At 46.0% G+C, this 14,252-nt stretch overlaps 1 protein-coding gene and 1 long non-coding RNA gene across 7 annotated transcripts in view; one reads left to right on the forward strand and one right to left on the reverse strand.

Annotated features, from left to right (window-relative positions):
• Positions 1-14,252, forward strand: part of MARCH10 (membrane associated ring-CH-type finger 10) — an 82,531-nt gene that overhangs the window by 14,314 nt on the left and 53,965 nt on the right. The window contains exon 3 of the mRNA XM_005653890.3: positions 746-865. Within this exon, the coding sequence (XP_005653947.1) occupies positions 746-865 (120 nt within the window). The remainder of the gene's footprint in view (positions 1-745; positions 866-14,252) is intronic.
• The window catches only part of LOC110256164, a 65,709-nt gene continuing 53,829 nt past the window's right edge, over positions 2,373-14,252 (reverse strand). For all 6 annotated transcript variants that reach the window (XR_002337436.1, XR_002337434.1, XR_002337435.1 and 3 more), the window contains one exon: positions 2,373-5,260. This is a non-coding gene — a long non-coding RNA (uncharacterized LOC110256164). The remainder of the gene's footprint in view (positions 5,261-14,252) is intronic.

The following is a 14,252-nucleotide window of genomic DNA, read 5'->3' on the forward strand; positions in this document are numbered from 1 at the left end:
GACTGGTATCCATGAGGATGCGGGTTCAATCCCTGTCCCTCTCTCAGGGGGTCAGGGTTCCAGCGTTGCCATGAGCTGTGGTGTAGGTCACAGACTTGGCTTGAATCCCACATTGTTGTGGCTGTGACTTAGGCCGGCTTTTATTCGACCCCTAGTCTGGGAAAGTCCATGTACTGCAAGTATGGCCCAAAAAGCAAAAAAAAAAAAAAAGAAAGAAAGAAAAAAAGATCTATGTATAAAATAGATCATCTATAACACAGGGAACTACACTCAGTATCTTATAATAACCTATAATGTAAAAGAAACTAAAAATAATATATGTATAACTGAATCGCTTTGCTGTATATCTGCAACTAACACAACATTGTAAATCAACTATACTTCAATTTTAAAAAAGAGAGAGAGAAAATGAGAACAGAAAGGGACGTAAATGCTGGGTACTGGGTACCTCCTTCCTTGAGAAGGCAATTGCTGGGTAAGTGCTTGACAAAATGCCTCTTAGTATGCTTGCTGTTTGAGTTTATTAAGGCAATGGCTAATGCTTTGGGCCTGGAATTTTGGGCAAAGGGAGGAGGGAGTAAAGCCTGGCCGAGGGTCTTCACACCCAGCAGCAGGTGTGGATGAACACTTAGAGGTAGACGTCACACACTGCGCGTTCCTCGCCACGGGAATTAAGCATGGGGCTGTCAAAGCTGGTCGTAGGACTAAGTCTGAAGAAACATTTGTGGTCGTTGTTGTTTTCCAGGCTTGTCTGAGACGACAGGAATACAGAAGAGACTCAAATGAGAAGAAACGAGATCCGTTTTGGGGGCAAGAGACAACTGTTGGGAGATCCCGGTTTTCAAGTGGGTCATCTTCCAAACAGGTACTTCAAACTCTGGGAGATGCTCTTTTGCTGCAGGGTGTGTGTGTGTGTGTGTGTGTGTGTGTGTGTGTGTGTAACTTCGGAAAAAGCCAACTCAAAAAGGAGATGTTGAAGAATCTTAAAAGGCAGGGCAGAGAGAGGCAGGGGCAGGAGCTCTCATCCTGGGTACCACCCCCCCCACCTCTGCTCCCCCTCCACTGTGTGACCTCTCTCTTCACCCCAGATGGGCCTCACTCCTCTTTCCTATAGATAAAGGGCCCAGTGGAGATGGTCTCTGAGGTACCATCCAAATAGAAATGCTGCAGTTCCTTGAGTTTAAGTGTTGGAAGCACTGGGCCTACTAAAGCACAGCATCATATTATACCTATGTTCCTAGATCTATGCCTACTTGATCTGTCTGTATAAATACAGATATGTGTATATACATACATATATATAGGCTTTTATATATAGACATAGTAGTCTATCCCACTGCATTGTTTAGTTTTTATTTTAAATAGAGTTAAATGCAGTACAAAATTGCATCATGTAATAACTAGAAATTGTTCAGATATTTTTGTCTGGATGATAATTACAGGATCAATATAATATGATAGCAATATGAAAATGACTATAGCAGGAGAGGCAGTCACCATTTATTCCAGGGATTACAATGCTCTCGTAAGTTTCATGCTACACGCTTTCTACCTGTCAGCTTATTCAACACTCATAAATCTCTGTGTATTTGCCTCATTTTATGGAGCAGAAAACTGAGCCCTATAAAAGTTAAGGAACTTTCCCTAGGATTTCACAGCCAGTATGTGGTGGGGTAGGGCTGCCTTTCCAGGCAGTCCGACCCCTAAGAGGACACTCTGAACCACGGAGCTCTATGATCATATTTCATGTTTAAGATCTTATCTGTGTAAGGATTTTACTTATCCTATGTAAGCGCTAAATACCGCAAGCGGCATTCAACACCGGTTGTGAGTATGGCAGATTGATTTAAGATGAGTAATGTGGCTTTTATGAATTCTTATTTAATATTTTATGCCTGAAATATACTCTGGAGGATAGACTCTCTCTTCCGCCAGTGGTATGGATCCCCGAGATAGATCCTGGATACTGATATCAATCACGTTCTTGTTGCGATTTCTTCTTTAATCTAGGGCGTTCACGTTGCGGTTATTTAATGTTCAAAGGACGCCTTTAAAAACATCAGCGACTGATGTGTATGGATGTTTCCCTGGGAGAGATCTCTACTCTCTGTTAAGGAACATAAACTCACACAATAACATGTTCCACGGAAAGAGACTCTCTCGCGATACCGGCAGCGCAGAGAGGAGCGCCCGGCCGGCATCTCCTCTTCTTAGCTAAGGACTGAATATACTGCCTGCCGCTGATTAAACGTAGGGAGGGAGATTAATCCAGAAATGAAATCTAGCTGGGCTAGGACAACACATTTTCAGCGTTAGGATAAATTCTCACAGTTTTGCACTGGGAAACAAAAAATCAAGGACAATTTTTTTTTTTTTTTTTTTTTTAATGTCATTGCAAACAGTAGCATGTAGCAATTTTCCTAGATGGGAATTACTAAACAAATGGGCAGCTGGGTTCTTCCATTTTCATGCAAAGACTCGGCCATTCTGTAAAGGAATCCTCATGCATTTGGGATATTTTAGAACTAGAAGTTTTACGCTCCTCTTCACAAACTTTGTTTGGGAGGACGAGCAGGTGACAGATTCCTATACTTTCCTTCTTTTTTGCTAGAAAAATTATTCCTTCTTTAAATCATCATTGCAAAATACCCAGACCACATCTTAGAAAAAAAAAAGACACAGTTGTACATATAAAAGTAATTACGAAATAAAGACCACAAGGTGGTAACATTCCCAAAACTGGCAATTTCTAAAGCACGGGACAGGATTTTCCACGTTTGTTCTGTGTCACCACACCTCCATATGTCAGAGAACTCGAAACAACAGTACTGAATACTCTCAAGTCTTTCAGATGATGCTATCCTCAAAGGTTTGGGTATTGATTGCACAAGTGCCCTGCAAGCTTGCATCTTCTCTATCAAGAAGACGAACAAAATCAGAATTTTCCACAGTGAAATTCAGCTTTGCTTTGCTCCCTGCATTATTGATACTCTTTGGGGAATCCTGGAGGGTTTGCCTCTGGATACAGCAGCACAGGAAGGGCAGGGAGAGGGGGAAATGTCACCAAATGCATCCCTCTCAACAGCCATCTGGCTGGGTCCTGATAATACCAGTCCCTCCTCACTCAATCCTTCCATTTTTGCTTGGTATAAATGAAGCCAGAAAACCCTTAAGCATCTCAAACCCAATCCCAGAAATCTTCAACTGCCAGGACCCTGGGTTGGTTTGGAGAGTCCCCCAGGTTTGGACACCCACCCCAATTTCTGTGAAAATCTGGTTGTTCTTAAACCTTCGTAGTCTGAGTCTGCCCTGCTATATCTGCAATCCTGAGGGAATGCAGAATTTATCAAACCTCTTTCTACAGGGCCCCTCCCCAAAGCCAGGCAGATGCTGGGGCTGGTTTCCCAGGATAAAAATGCTGGCACCTTCTAAAGGAAAACCCAAGACAAACTGATCCAACTTCCGGAGCTCAGTGTAGGGAATGTCACATCAGACGCCAGAGTTGCAAAAGATCCTCTCAGTCACAAAGGGGCAGGAGGAAGAAACAGTTCAATGAGATGGAATAAACCCAACCCATGCCCTCTTCCCTTGGGGTACATTCCCTGAGTAAGGTCCTTCTAGAGATTGCCCTGCCTGAAAACGCCACGGAACGCTTTACCTCTGATTTGAGAAGGCAGGTTCACTCCGTGATCGAGTGGGTTGTATGAGAGTGGATTGCTTAACCCATGGGCATTTTTCCCCTGTACAATCACTACGTGAAGCAGGCTACCATCAAATTTTGACACTCGTGTTGCGATTTCCATCACTCGTTCATTCCTCAACCCAGTCTCAGAGCATCACAATTCTGATGGGCCTGGAATAAGCCAGGCATTTACCATCAAGTAATAGATTCAGTATGAAGATATCATTTCCAGACACCTGCCCGAGGGTAGGCAGATCCCCCAATGCACAGTTAACATGGTAGCCACTCCATTATGGCGCAACCTCCTCCCTCCAGCCAGTGGCTTTCACGGCTGGTGATGCAGACTGTGTTTAATCTCAATTCAAGATAAAACAATTGCTATCAAGCCTGTGCTGAGGCTTTCTTTACCGCTTTAAACGGTACCTCCTAAATACATTTAAGTCAGTGGCGTGACATAGTACAAAGAACACTTTATCATGGGGGGCCAGCTCTGTCCCTCGTCACCCTGTGAATTCAGGCAAAGCACTTTACTTCTAAAGTACTTCAATTTCCCATCAAGGAGCTCCTCATTATTATGCTTATCTCACAGGATCATTGTGAGGACGGCTGAGCCTCTCAAGTGTCATACTAACATTAGATTCAGTATAAATGGCCTTGGTGTCCAGCTTTTCTTGCAAATGATGCTCCAGCAGCAGTCAACGGAGGTGCAGCTCCCGAGGCTTCCAGAATTCCTTCTCCCCCCTCAGTCACATCCCAGGCCACATTTCTATAAACCAACCTAATATAGCAATTTAATTTTAGACCCTTTTCAAAGTTACCTACAACCCTGCAACCTGTTTAATCAGATTAGAATTTAACAGGGAAAGAAACCGCAGCTCTGCAGGACCAGCTAGACACTGGATGACTTAGTAGATTAAGAAGCAAAGCAGGAGTTCCCGTTGCGGCTCAGAAGAAATGAATCTGACTCATATCCATGAGGATGCAGGTTCAATCCCTGGACTCACTCAGTGGGTTAAGGATCTGGCATTGCCAAGAGCTGTGGTGTAGGTTGCAGACATGGCTTGGATCTGGCATTGCTGTGGCATAGGCTGGCAGCTACAGCTCCGATTCAACCCCTAACCTGGGAACCTCCACACACTATGGGTGTGGCCCTAAACAACAACAACAACAAAGAGAAGCAAACAGTCTCTCTGTATGAACAGGAAACAGTGTTCCCAGAACACACCTTGCACAGAGGAGTTGACTGGGATGACAGGAGCATCGCAGGCTATTTTGCCTTTTGTCTTAAGGACATTACAGAGAAGGGTTAGGAGATGTCCCCATAGAAAACGATGAAAGCGTTCAGCCCAGGACTTGGAGGATAGTAACCTTCAATGAAGAAATCCATCATGGACCCTCCTCGTCTTCCAAGATCCTGCATCCTTGCTGGGCAGGGGACTGTTCCCAAAGCGCAGCTCTCAAGGACTGAGGACACGTTGTCACCACATTTCTTGGCAAAGAAGATGAAGATCAGCTGTCAGTTTTCCAAGAGCACCGTTTGCTCTGCTAATCGGGATAGGATTCTGATACTTTCACCATCTGCAAAAGAGCAGCCACGTGTTTAGACTCCAGGTCACAAGGACCCAACGTTACCTTGGAAGGAGGCAGTTAACCTAACACCAGCAGGACCTGGCTCTGCCCCAGGCTGGCTCAGTGGGATGTTTCCATCAGTGAGATCATCTGAATCTTCCAGAACGCAAGGTAAGCTTAAGTGTGAAGGCGGTTACCCAACCTAAACCTTTTAATTGTTTTGTTCATGATCATCCACACACACTGTGGAGGTTAAAACGAAAAACTAAAACTTCTTCAAGGAAATCTGCAGTGACTTAGAAAGTCAGAACGTGCATTCCTACATGGGGCAGCAAAAGCCCAAAACTGTGCTGTCCAATACAGTGGCCACCAGCCACAGGGGACTATTTAATTAAAATAAAATGCTAAATGCAGTTCCAGGCTCAGTAGCCACCAGTGGTCCGTGGTGGACCATGAAGATATAGGACATGTCCATCTCGGCACAGAGTTATCCCGGACAACACTCCTCCAGATGATGGTCAAGTCCAGAAAAATAAACCAAGACAAGATCTCGTGGACTAGAAAGGGGTTTCGATTCCCAGAAACTGGCCCTGCATAATCCACACGACAATGCTCTGCAAACCGCAGCTCCTTGCAAATGTCAGCCCTCCAATGATGAGTCAGCTGTTGGCAGAGGCGGGCTGGATTTGCATTTTGTATTTTCCTCCAACCGGGGTATATCTGCATTCCTCCCTTCATTACCTGTCGTTTCAGTCTATCCTGCCTGTGACACCTTTAGCTTCTCCTCTTTCAAAAGGCTCTGGGGGAGCAGTTCTCCCATTAATCTGTCAATGTCAACCTCCCAGCACCCTGGATGGTGTCAGGGAAGCAGCAGCAGCTTAGCACATGGCATTCGCCTTTGGTGACTCACACGTTTCATTTTCTCTAACTTCTACTCGTGTCCCCCCACCCTCTGCCCCCCGCCCCCTGCCCCCTGTTAGAGTCCCAGGGGGTTGGGCCTCCTGTCGTCCTGGCCCCAGGCCCAGGTACAGATGAGGCAGGTCTCACACCGGTTCTGGCTGCCAGAGGCCCCACCCTGGGAGGCTGTGAGTCACCTCTAACACCTGGCTTGGCGCTTGTCACAGACGCCCGGGTTACTCCAGCGCAGATTCCGCGCCCTGCAGGGGCGCCCGAGCAATAACGCGGCTCTGCACCTGCGCCTGAGCCCAAAGGGTGCGTCCTGGGGCCGCACCGCGCAGCCTGCGGTGTGAAGGGGGCGCCTCTGCGGGAACTGCAGTTCGAGTTCGTTTTCCATTTTACCTGTTTGCCACGGCGTGTCCCACAAGCCCCCCGGTGCGTGGCCTGCTCCCCTCTAATGGTTCGTCTTCCTGAATTTACTTCTGTCCAGGCCAGCGTTCTGGAAATATCTTAGACTCCTCCTCCTGCCGCTTCTCAGACTTGACAGCCCCGTCAGACACCAAAGCTGGACTGTCTCACCTCCTCCCTCTTGGGTCTCAGCCAGCACCTCCCTTTGCAGGCCTGTCTCTTTTTGTTATTGACAGCCATTTCCCCGGTGGTTTTGCCTTAACCTCGTCCCTTCCAGCCAGTCCTCCAGGCAGCAGTAAGAGGGATCCTTCTGGAAGCAAGCTGGATCATGTTCCTCCTCTATTTAAAGTTTGTTAGTGGTTCCCCATTGTCTTTGGGGTCAAGTTCAAATACCTTAGCCAAGTGTCTGATGGCCTCACCCTCAACTCCGAGGGCACGTCCTCTGGGAAGAGTTTCCAGAGCTGCTCCTAGGGGGTCAGGGGGCTTTGCTTTTGTCCCTTCTATGTATCCCCAGAACACCCTGTGGGTTCAAGTCCACCTTCCAGGACATCTTCCCATCTGCCTCAGGCTGGGAGCCGCGCTAGAGCAGGTGCTGTGCATTGCTGTGTTTCCGGTGCCCAGCACAGAACAGGAGCTCTGGTGAGTGTCTGATGGTTGACAGCCACAAGAATGTTTTAGGAACCTGTGCATGTTGAAGCCATAGCGATGTAGCCACAACAGCCAGAGCAGGACTCCTCCCCTGAGGGAGAGAGGAAGATGGGTACCATTATGGGGGGCGGGGGGGGGGCAGCAGTGAACCTTCCCTGGCGTGGCTTGAAATCCCTGAGAGGAGTGTGGTTTGTTAAGACCACCACCATGCACTGGGCCAGTTTGGGTTTGAAGACTGACATTGCAATCAACCATCTGGAAAGCTCCTCACTGCTGGTCACCAGAATAGCCAGTTAAAGAGTGTCCTTTTCCTTGGCCTACCACTCTGCAAAGGGGCAGGTGGCTTCTTTAAAGCCCTGAGTAAGTCCCTCCTGTCACAGGCAGGCAAGAACCCAAAGATGTAAGTGGCTCTCCATGGACAGAGGAAACGTCCAGAGTTGACCCAGGACCCACTCGTACGTTATCAGAGGTCATCTTGCTGTGGCGGAACGTTCTGCCAGATAACTCACCAGACAGAATTGGAGGTTTCCTTTGTGACCAGATTGTGGAGTAATCAGAATCCCTGGTGGGCAGGCCCCTCTGTGGCCAAACCAAAGTCCTGGAGGCCTTTCACTGCAGTCATGGCGCAAACGAATAATAACGGTGTCTGGGCGAAGCCAGCAACGCCTCATTTCTCCTTCATTTCTCTGCTTTGCCTGAGTTCCACAAGGTAATTTTAAAATAGGGCATGGCCAGAAAATGGGGCAACTGTCAGTTTAAATTGAACCTGCTTCCAGAACGTTGTCCTGCCTTTTCAACAGATAAGCAAGACAGCCTAGAGTCAATCCTTCCATGGGGTGATTCTGCCGCACTGTCCGGGTGAAACAAACACCAGTTGTTATCCTGGCTCAGGAAAATTGTTGGAACCGGTGATCTCCAACCCAAAGAGTTCCCTGTGTTAATTGAACTCACCAGCTCAGAAATTGCATGAGAGAAGATTATTATAAACTAGCTTTTTTCACATTTTATGTGGTGCTATGTATTTTAGTTTGCAACATCTTATTAAAATCCCCTACTTTAAAAAAAATGACTCTAATTGCTTTTTAAAACCAAAAAGCTTGTTCAAAACCTATTAGAATTCAGATATCAAAATTTACATTTTTTTCAGTTGTGAGACATGACTGTGCAGGTGCATACCTGCATGGAACATAATCTGTAAACACAGCATTTCATCCTGAAACCTTCTTTTTTGTTTTGTTAATAACAATGGCTTTGTTTGTTAACAAATTATATACATTGTTGGTGTCCAAGACACTGTGTTAGGTGGTACTGGGGGTACAGTAATGAATAAGCTGTGCCCCTGCCCCCAGCCCTACCCCACCCCACCCCTGGGTAGTTTACAGTGTGGGTGAAATAAGACGTCACACAAATGCCTGCAGTTCAAGACAGCACCTGATGAGTGTGCTAAGAAGGCAGGGGAAACTTGGGGAAGCTTGGTGGAAATGCAGATTTTCAGCTGGATCTTGGGACTTGGTCAGGTATCAGGGAGCTGGGAGAGGGGGTAGGGAGCCAAGGGAGAGCAGACCTTTTTAAGCAGAAGGAACAGCCAAAGTCAGGGAGAGATGGGCACATTTGGGGAACAGGGGAGCCATCCAGTCTCCCTGCAGCACAGGATGTACATCACAGCTCCCCTCCCGGGGGTCAGGGGGGCATTTTTCACATCCCTCCCACACCCCTTCCTCAGGATCAGAAGGCAGGAGGGTGCCCCCTTGCTCCCCGATGTTACTCGCAGACACCGCTCCCCAGGCTCTGTTGGAAACACTGCCCAGTAAGGCTTACTCGGTTTTATTCCACCATCCATTCCCCGGCATCACCCCCGTTTGTCTCCTGGACACTCTTCTCTTAGTGAAGACTGGCCATAGCTCCATCTCTGTCCACCTCATCTTCTGATCTCCAGCCACAATCCTAGATGACCTCAGCATCCCCCGGATGATCCAGCCACACCCTGGCTTTTTAGTTCCCGCGGCATCTCAAGTGCCCCCCTCCCTTCCACTCAGCACCCTCCGCAACAGCACATCCTAGACTGCATCATCCACCAAGACGTCTTTGCCCTTTGTTTTTTCCACATCTCTCAGGCAAAATCCTGCCCCTCCACAATCTCTGGGTCTGCACCCAGGCCCCTGGAGATTGCTGGGGAAAAGAAAAATCACCCAACTTTGAAAAATGGTACCACTGGAAGGTCACAGCCACCAACCTCCTGGAACTCTCCCCTGCTGCCCAGGTTCTCTGGTCAATTCTCTCTGCCACTTCAAGCCGTCTTCTCTTTCCCCAGTCTTCAAGCCATCCCCTCTTCCACCCCACAACACAGTGGTCCTCAGATGGAAGCTTCCTCAGCTCGCAGCTCCCCAGCCCACCGACCCCCTTCCTTCTATACCCCCCTCCCCTAATTCCCAGTTACAAACCTCCCCACCTCTGCTCAGGACCCCACCTCCTAGCTCCTCCTCAGGACCCTACTCCATCCATCACCCCTTCCGTTCCTGCATCTCCAACTCCGTACCAGAACCCTCCCATCAGCGCTGAATCATGCGCTAAGGTCTCCTACAAGATACAAGAAAAAAAAGAAAGAACGAGAACAGCCCTTCCCAGAGCTCACATCCCCTCCACGTAGTCCTTCTTTAATAGCCAAAGGTCTCAAAGAATTATATACGCCGACTGACTCCGTGTCCCCACCTCCTGCTCCCAACTCAGCCCACTGCAATCTGGCGGCCACGCACGTCATGCCACAGAAATGGCTCTTGGTCAGAGGCCTCACAGTCCCTGTCGCAGGTGGTCTCTTTCAGTCCCTCCGGGGCTTCGGCAGCTGTGACGCGCCTGACCGCTTTCTCCTCCTTGAAACGCTGCGTCCCTGCGCTTCCCGAAAGCCACGTTCTCCTGGTTCTGTCCTGGCTGCTCCTCCCCGGGCCCTGGGGCCTGGGATTCCTCCCTCTTGCCGCTCTTCTGGCTCTATACCTGGGCTTCTCCTGTCTCTGCATCCTGGGCCTCTTAGGCAATAATGATGACCTCTCTTCGTACAGTGACCTTTTCAAATGCATAAAATAAGATGCATCGGATTTCAAAGGAAACCACTTTTTATTGAAAGAGTCATCAAAACATTTTGAGAAATCTGTGACTCAGTGATGTACGTGCTCCTTTATTAACACATTCAACAACACGTGATGGGCGGAATGGGTATTTTGAGACCTCTGCAACGAGTTGAATGAAATGTGAAAATATCTGTGATTTCGATTAGTGACAAATCAGAGGTGCTGCTAAGACTACTGCGGTTTGTCGCCTGTCTGCATAAATGAAATGAAAGATCCTGCTAGATTTCAGTTAGGGGCGAGTGGAAATAAAGATGTGCTTTTTTTTTTCCATCCATATACGTGCCCCACCCCGAAGACACGCTGCTCAGACATTCTCCTCAGGTTTTTTGCCTAAGATGTCACCTGCCATGACTCCCAAATCCACATGTCCAACCCCATCCAGGCTTTTGACCTCCAGATCTAAACATCCCATTGTTTACTCTGTACTTTCTCCTGGGATGTCTCTGAATCAACAGGCCCGGCACTAAAGTTCCCAGTCTGGCCCTTTGCTCTTCCTTCCTTTTGTGCGGCATCCTCGGAATCTGACAGTTTCCTCCTCGCCATCATATTCAGTTCATCACTGAGACGCATCCATTTGACTTGGCGTTTTAATCCACCTGGGTGTTCTTCTCTGCCTCGGCCTAGTTAAGTGTCTGCAGAGGCCTCTGAACACTTCCGCTCCCGCCCCCAAATCCTACTTTCCACCCCATGGGTGGAGTGATTTGACCTATGGAACTGAGGTCACTTTATTGGCCAATTAAACCCTTTCTATGGCTTTCGGGGGCTCTCAGCGTGGGGACCAGACCTCATCGGGTAGCCATCAGATCTGGCCCTCCTTACCCCCCAGTGCTTCATCCACACACTGGCTTTGGGTTCTCTTATGGGCCAGGCTGCCTCCTGCTAGGAGTCTTTGCATATGCTGTTCCCTCTCCTTGAGGTCCTCAGCCTGCCTTCCCATCAGGCCTCAGATCCCAGCTCAGGCCACTTCCTCAAGGAGGTTTCTCCCAACCGCCCCCTCCCCCAGCTAGATTCGCCCCTGTCTCCTTGTGGTTGCCTAATTATTTCCTTTCTCTAAATTTATGACTTGTAATTTTACATTTGTTTAATCGTTATTTGGCTAAATGATCCCCCTCCCCTCCTAGTCTGTAAGCTCTGTAAGGGAGAGTCTTTGCTTGACTCCCTTCCCGTTTCCCAATATGGGGAGTTAGGTTGCCTTTTCCTTATTAGTGTAACTCTTTGCTCATCCCAAAGCACCAAGTGTAAGAGAAGACATAGCTTTTAAAATTTATCTCACATTGACTTTCCTGTTACCAGCTGATATCACGAAGGGAGCAGTTTTTTTAACCTAAGGAACTCAGTGTTTATTCTGAACCACACAAAAGACAACGAGCAGCGTTCCCACATAGCACCTAGTTTAACCCGGCAACCCTGCAGCATCCATATTCCTAGAGCCATAGTTCTGTTCCCCCCCACCCCATATTTTACTCTGAGAGCTTCAAAACAGACAGAAAAGTTGACAGAATTATATGGTGACTATCCACATGCCCACCACCTAAATGCAAGAATTGTTATTTTGCTGTATTTGCTTTATCACACGTCTAGCCATTGATCCATCCATTGACCCAACTTGTGTTTGGGTGCATTTCAAAGTAAGTTGCAGACATCAGTACTCTGCCCCCCAGAAAACTTCAGCATTTACATCATTTGCTCGAGTTGAATATTTGTTTGTGGTTTTGTGGTTCCTCTTTTTTTCCTCAGTTTTTATTTTAGAGGTAAAAGTTACCTGCACTGAATTAAACAAATTTTAAGAGTGGTATTTAATGATTTTTGATAAATGCATGTAACCCAAACCCCCTTCAAGTTTCCTTCACTCTATGTGCTTATCCTTCTCAGTCAACCACTGTTCTAGATGTTTTCACCATAAATTACTTTTGCCATTTCTTTTTTGCATTTTTTACACTGTTTTGAGTTCAACTTTTAAGTAGATTCATACACTTTTTAGAAATATGTGGAATATAGATTCTACATCGATAGAGATAAATAAATGTTTAATAATTAAAATTACATACAAGCTACAAATTAAAAGTATAGTCTTTTCCCAAAATGGCACTCTTTTAAAAAGATAATATGTAGTTGGAAAAGTTATGTAGAAACTGGCATGTACATCTGGAAATGTAAGCTGGCATTGTATTTCTGGAGGACGATTTTTGGGAACAAAGAATTTTAAATCTTTCGAGACTTCTAACCTGCTCCTGCTTTGGGAGCTTTAAGAAATAATTGAAGATATGCATAAATATATGATAATATTCATCATAGCACCACTTATCACAGCAGAAAATTGGAAGCAACCCAAACGACCAACAAAAATAATTATAGATAGATCTATTCAATGGGAATTTATTACAAAGACCAAAACAATTGCCAAGAAAGAGTAAATTTTTCTTAGTGGGTTTATTCTTTTTTGATATATATAATTTGATTCAAGCAACATAGGGCTTCTACCTTGCTTTTGTGTGTGAGTGTGGGCTGCACCTGAGGCATATGGAGGTTCCCAGGCTAGAGGCTGAATTGGAGCTGTAGCCACCAGCCTACACCACAGCCACAGCAACGCCAGATCTTCAACCCCCTGAGCGAGGCCAGGGATCAAACCTGTGTCTCATGGATACTAGACAGATTCATTTCCACTGAGCCACGATAGGAATTCCTGGTTTATTCTTAAAGTAATATTTGTATTGTGATTCCGAAATTACTTCATGTTTATTGCAGAGTAAAACAAATGAATTAATATATTAATAGAACTAAGTAGTAAAGATTTTAACTATGAGAAAAAAAGATAGAAATATAAAAAAAAGGAAGGGAAAACCCCCACAGAGTGTTAAAATTTCAATTAGAAACATTTCTGTGAACTCATGATTTTTTTAAATACATATTTCTATTGAATTCCACGGAAAGGCCTTAGAAACAATGTCCCTCCAGTAGCAATGAACACACATAGCATGCAGATATTAATTTCTAAGTACCTTTCTATACTAAAAGGAACCAAAGCTCATTGGAAAAATAGCTGATTCTAGGACTGAGCCAGGTGAAGGGCAAGGGGAGGCTCTGAAAATTCTATGGACCAGAAAGCAGAGACGTGCTCCAAGAGTCAAGTCCAGAGCAAACTTGAACAAACTCCCAAACACCTGTTTCGGTGCAATTTGGGCATCAAAAAATGTGATCCTTGAGACCACGATGATAATAAATAGATAAATAAATAATAAATAAAAGAAGGTTCTTCTTTAGAGCAGAATGCTAGCTAATACGGCAGAAGAAATGGTTAGAATTGGGGGGGAAAAAAAAAGTCATCCTTCTGCTATCCCAGTTCTGCTCCCACTCCACTTGTGAGACTTTCCTCCTGAGGCCACACCTAATTGTAAGGGAAATTGAGTCATTCAGTTCAAGGTGAAGCCACATCCCAGCTGCAACACTTGTCACTTGAGAAGGGATTCCAGTGGAAAGCTAGTAGTATCTATCACCATCATTAAAAAAACGGTCTGCAAGAATGGAGACCCAGCTAGTAGAAGTTTCTATTTCAAGGTTAATAGGGTTTCAAATATCCTAAACATTCTCTCTTTCTCTTTGTCTTTATTTTTCCATTATGAACATACATTTTTTTTGCAATAAAGAAAAGATATATGCTTTATAAAAATAAGCCATTGAAACGCCAAAAAGATTATTTCACTGGCAAAGTTGCTGGATGCTTTGCTTTCTCCTTCTGAAAGAAACACCAGTAAATCTTAAATACCCTGTTGAGCATTTTTTGCTTCTCAGAAAACTTCAGTTGGACCCTATGCTCCATCATATTGACTTTCAATCCTTTGCCTGAATCTCAGAGCCCCCTACAATCTGCGTTCACCATGCCAGCCAGCTTTATCTCTCATCCTTCCTCGCCACACCCTCTGTTCTGG

The sequence above is a fragment of the Sus scrofa genome, chromosome 12 (assembly GCF_000003025.6).
Source record: "Sus scrofa isolate TJ Tabasco breed Duroc chromosome 12, Sscrofa11.1, whole genome shotgun sequence".
Classification (NCBI taxonomy): domain Eukaryota; kingdom Metazoa; phylum Chordata; class Mammalia; order Artiodactyla; family Suidae; genus Sus; species Sus scrofa.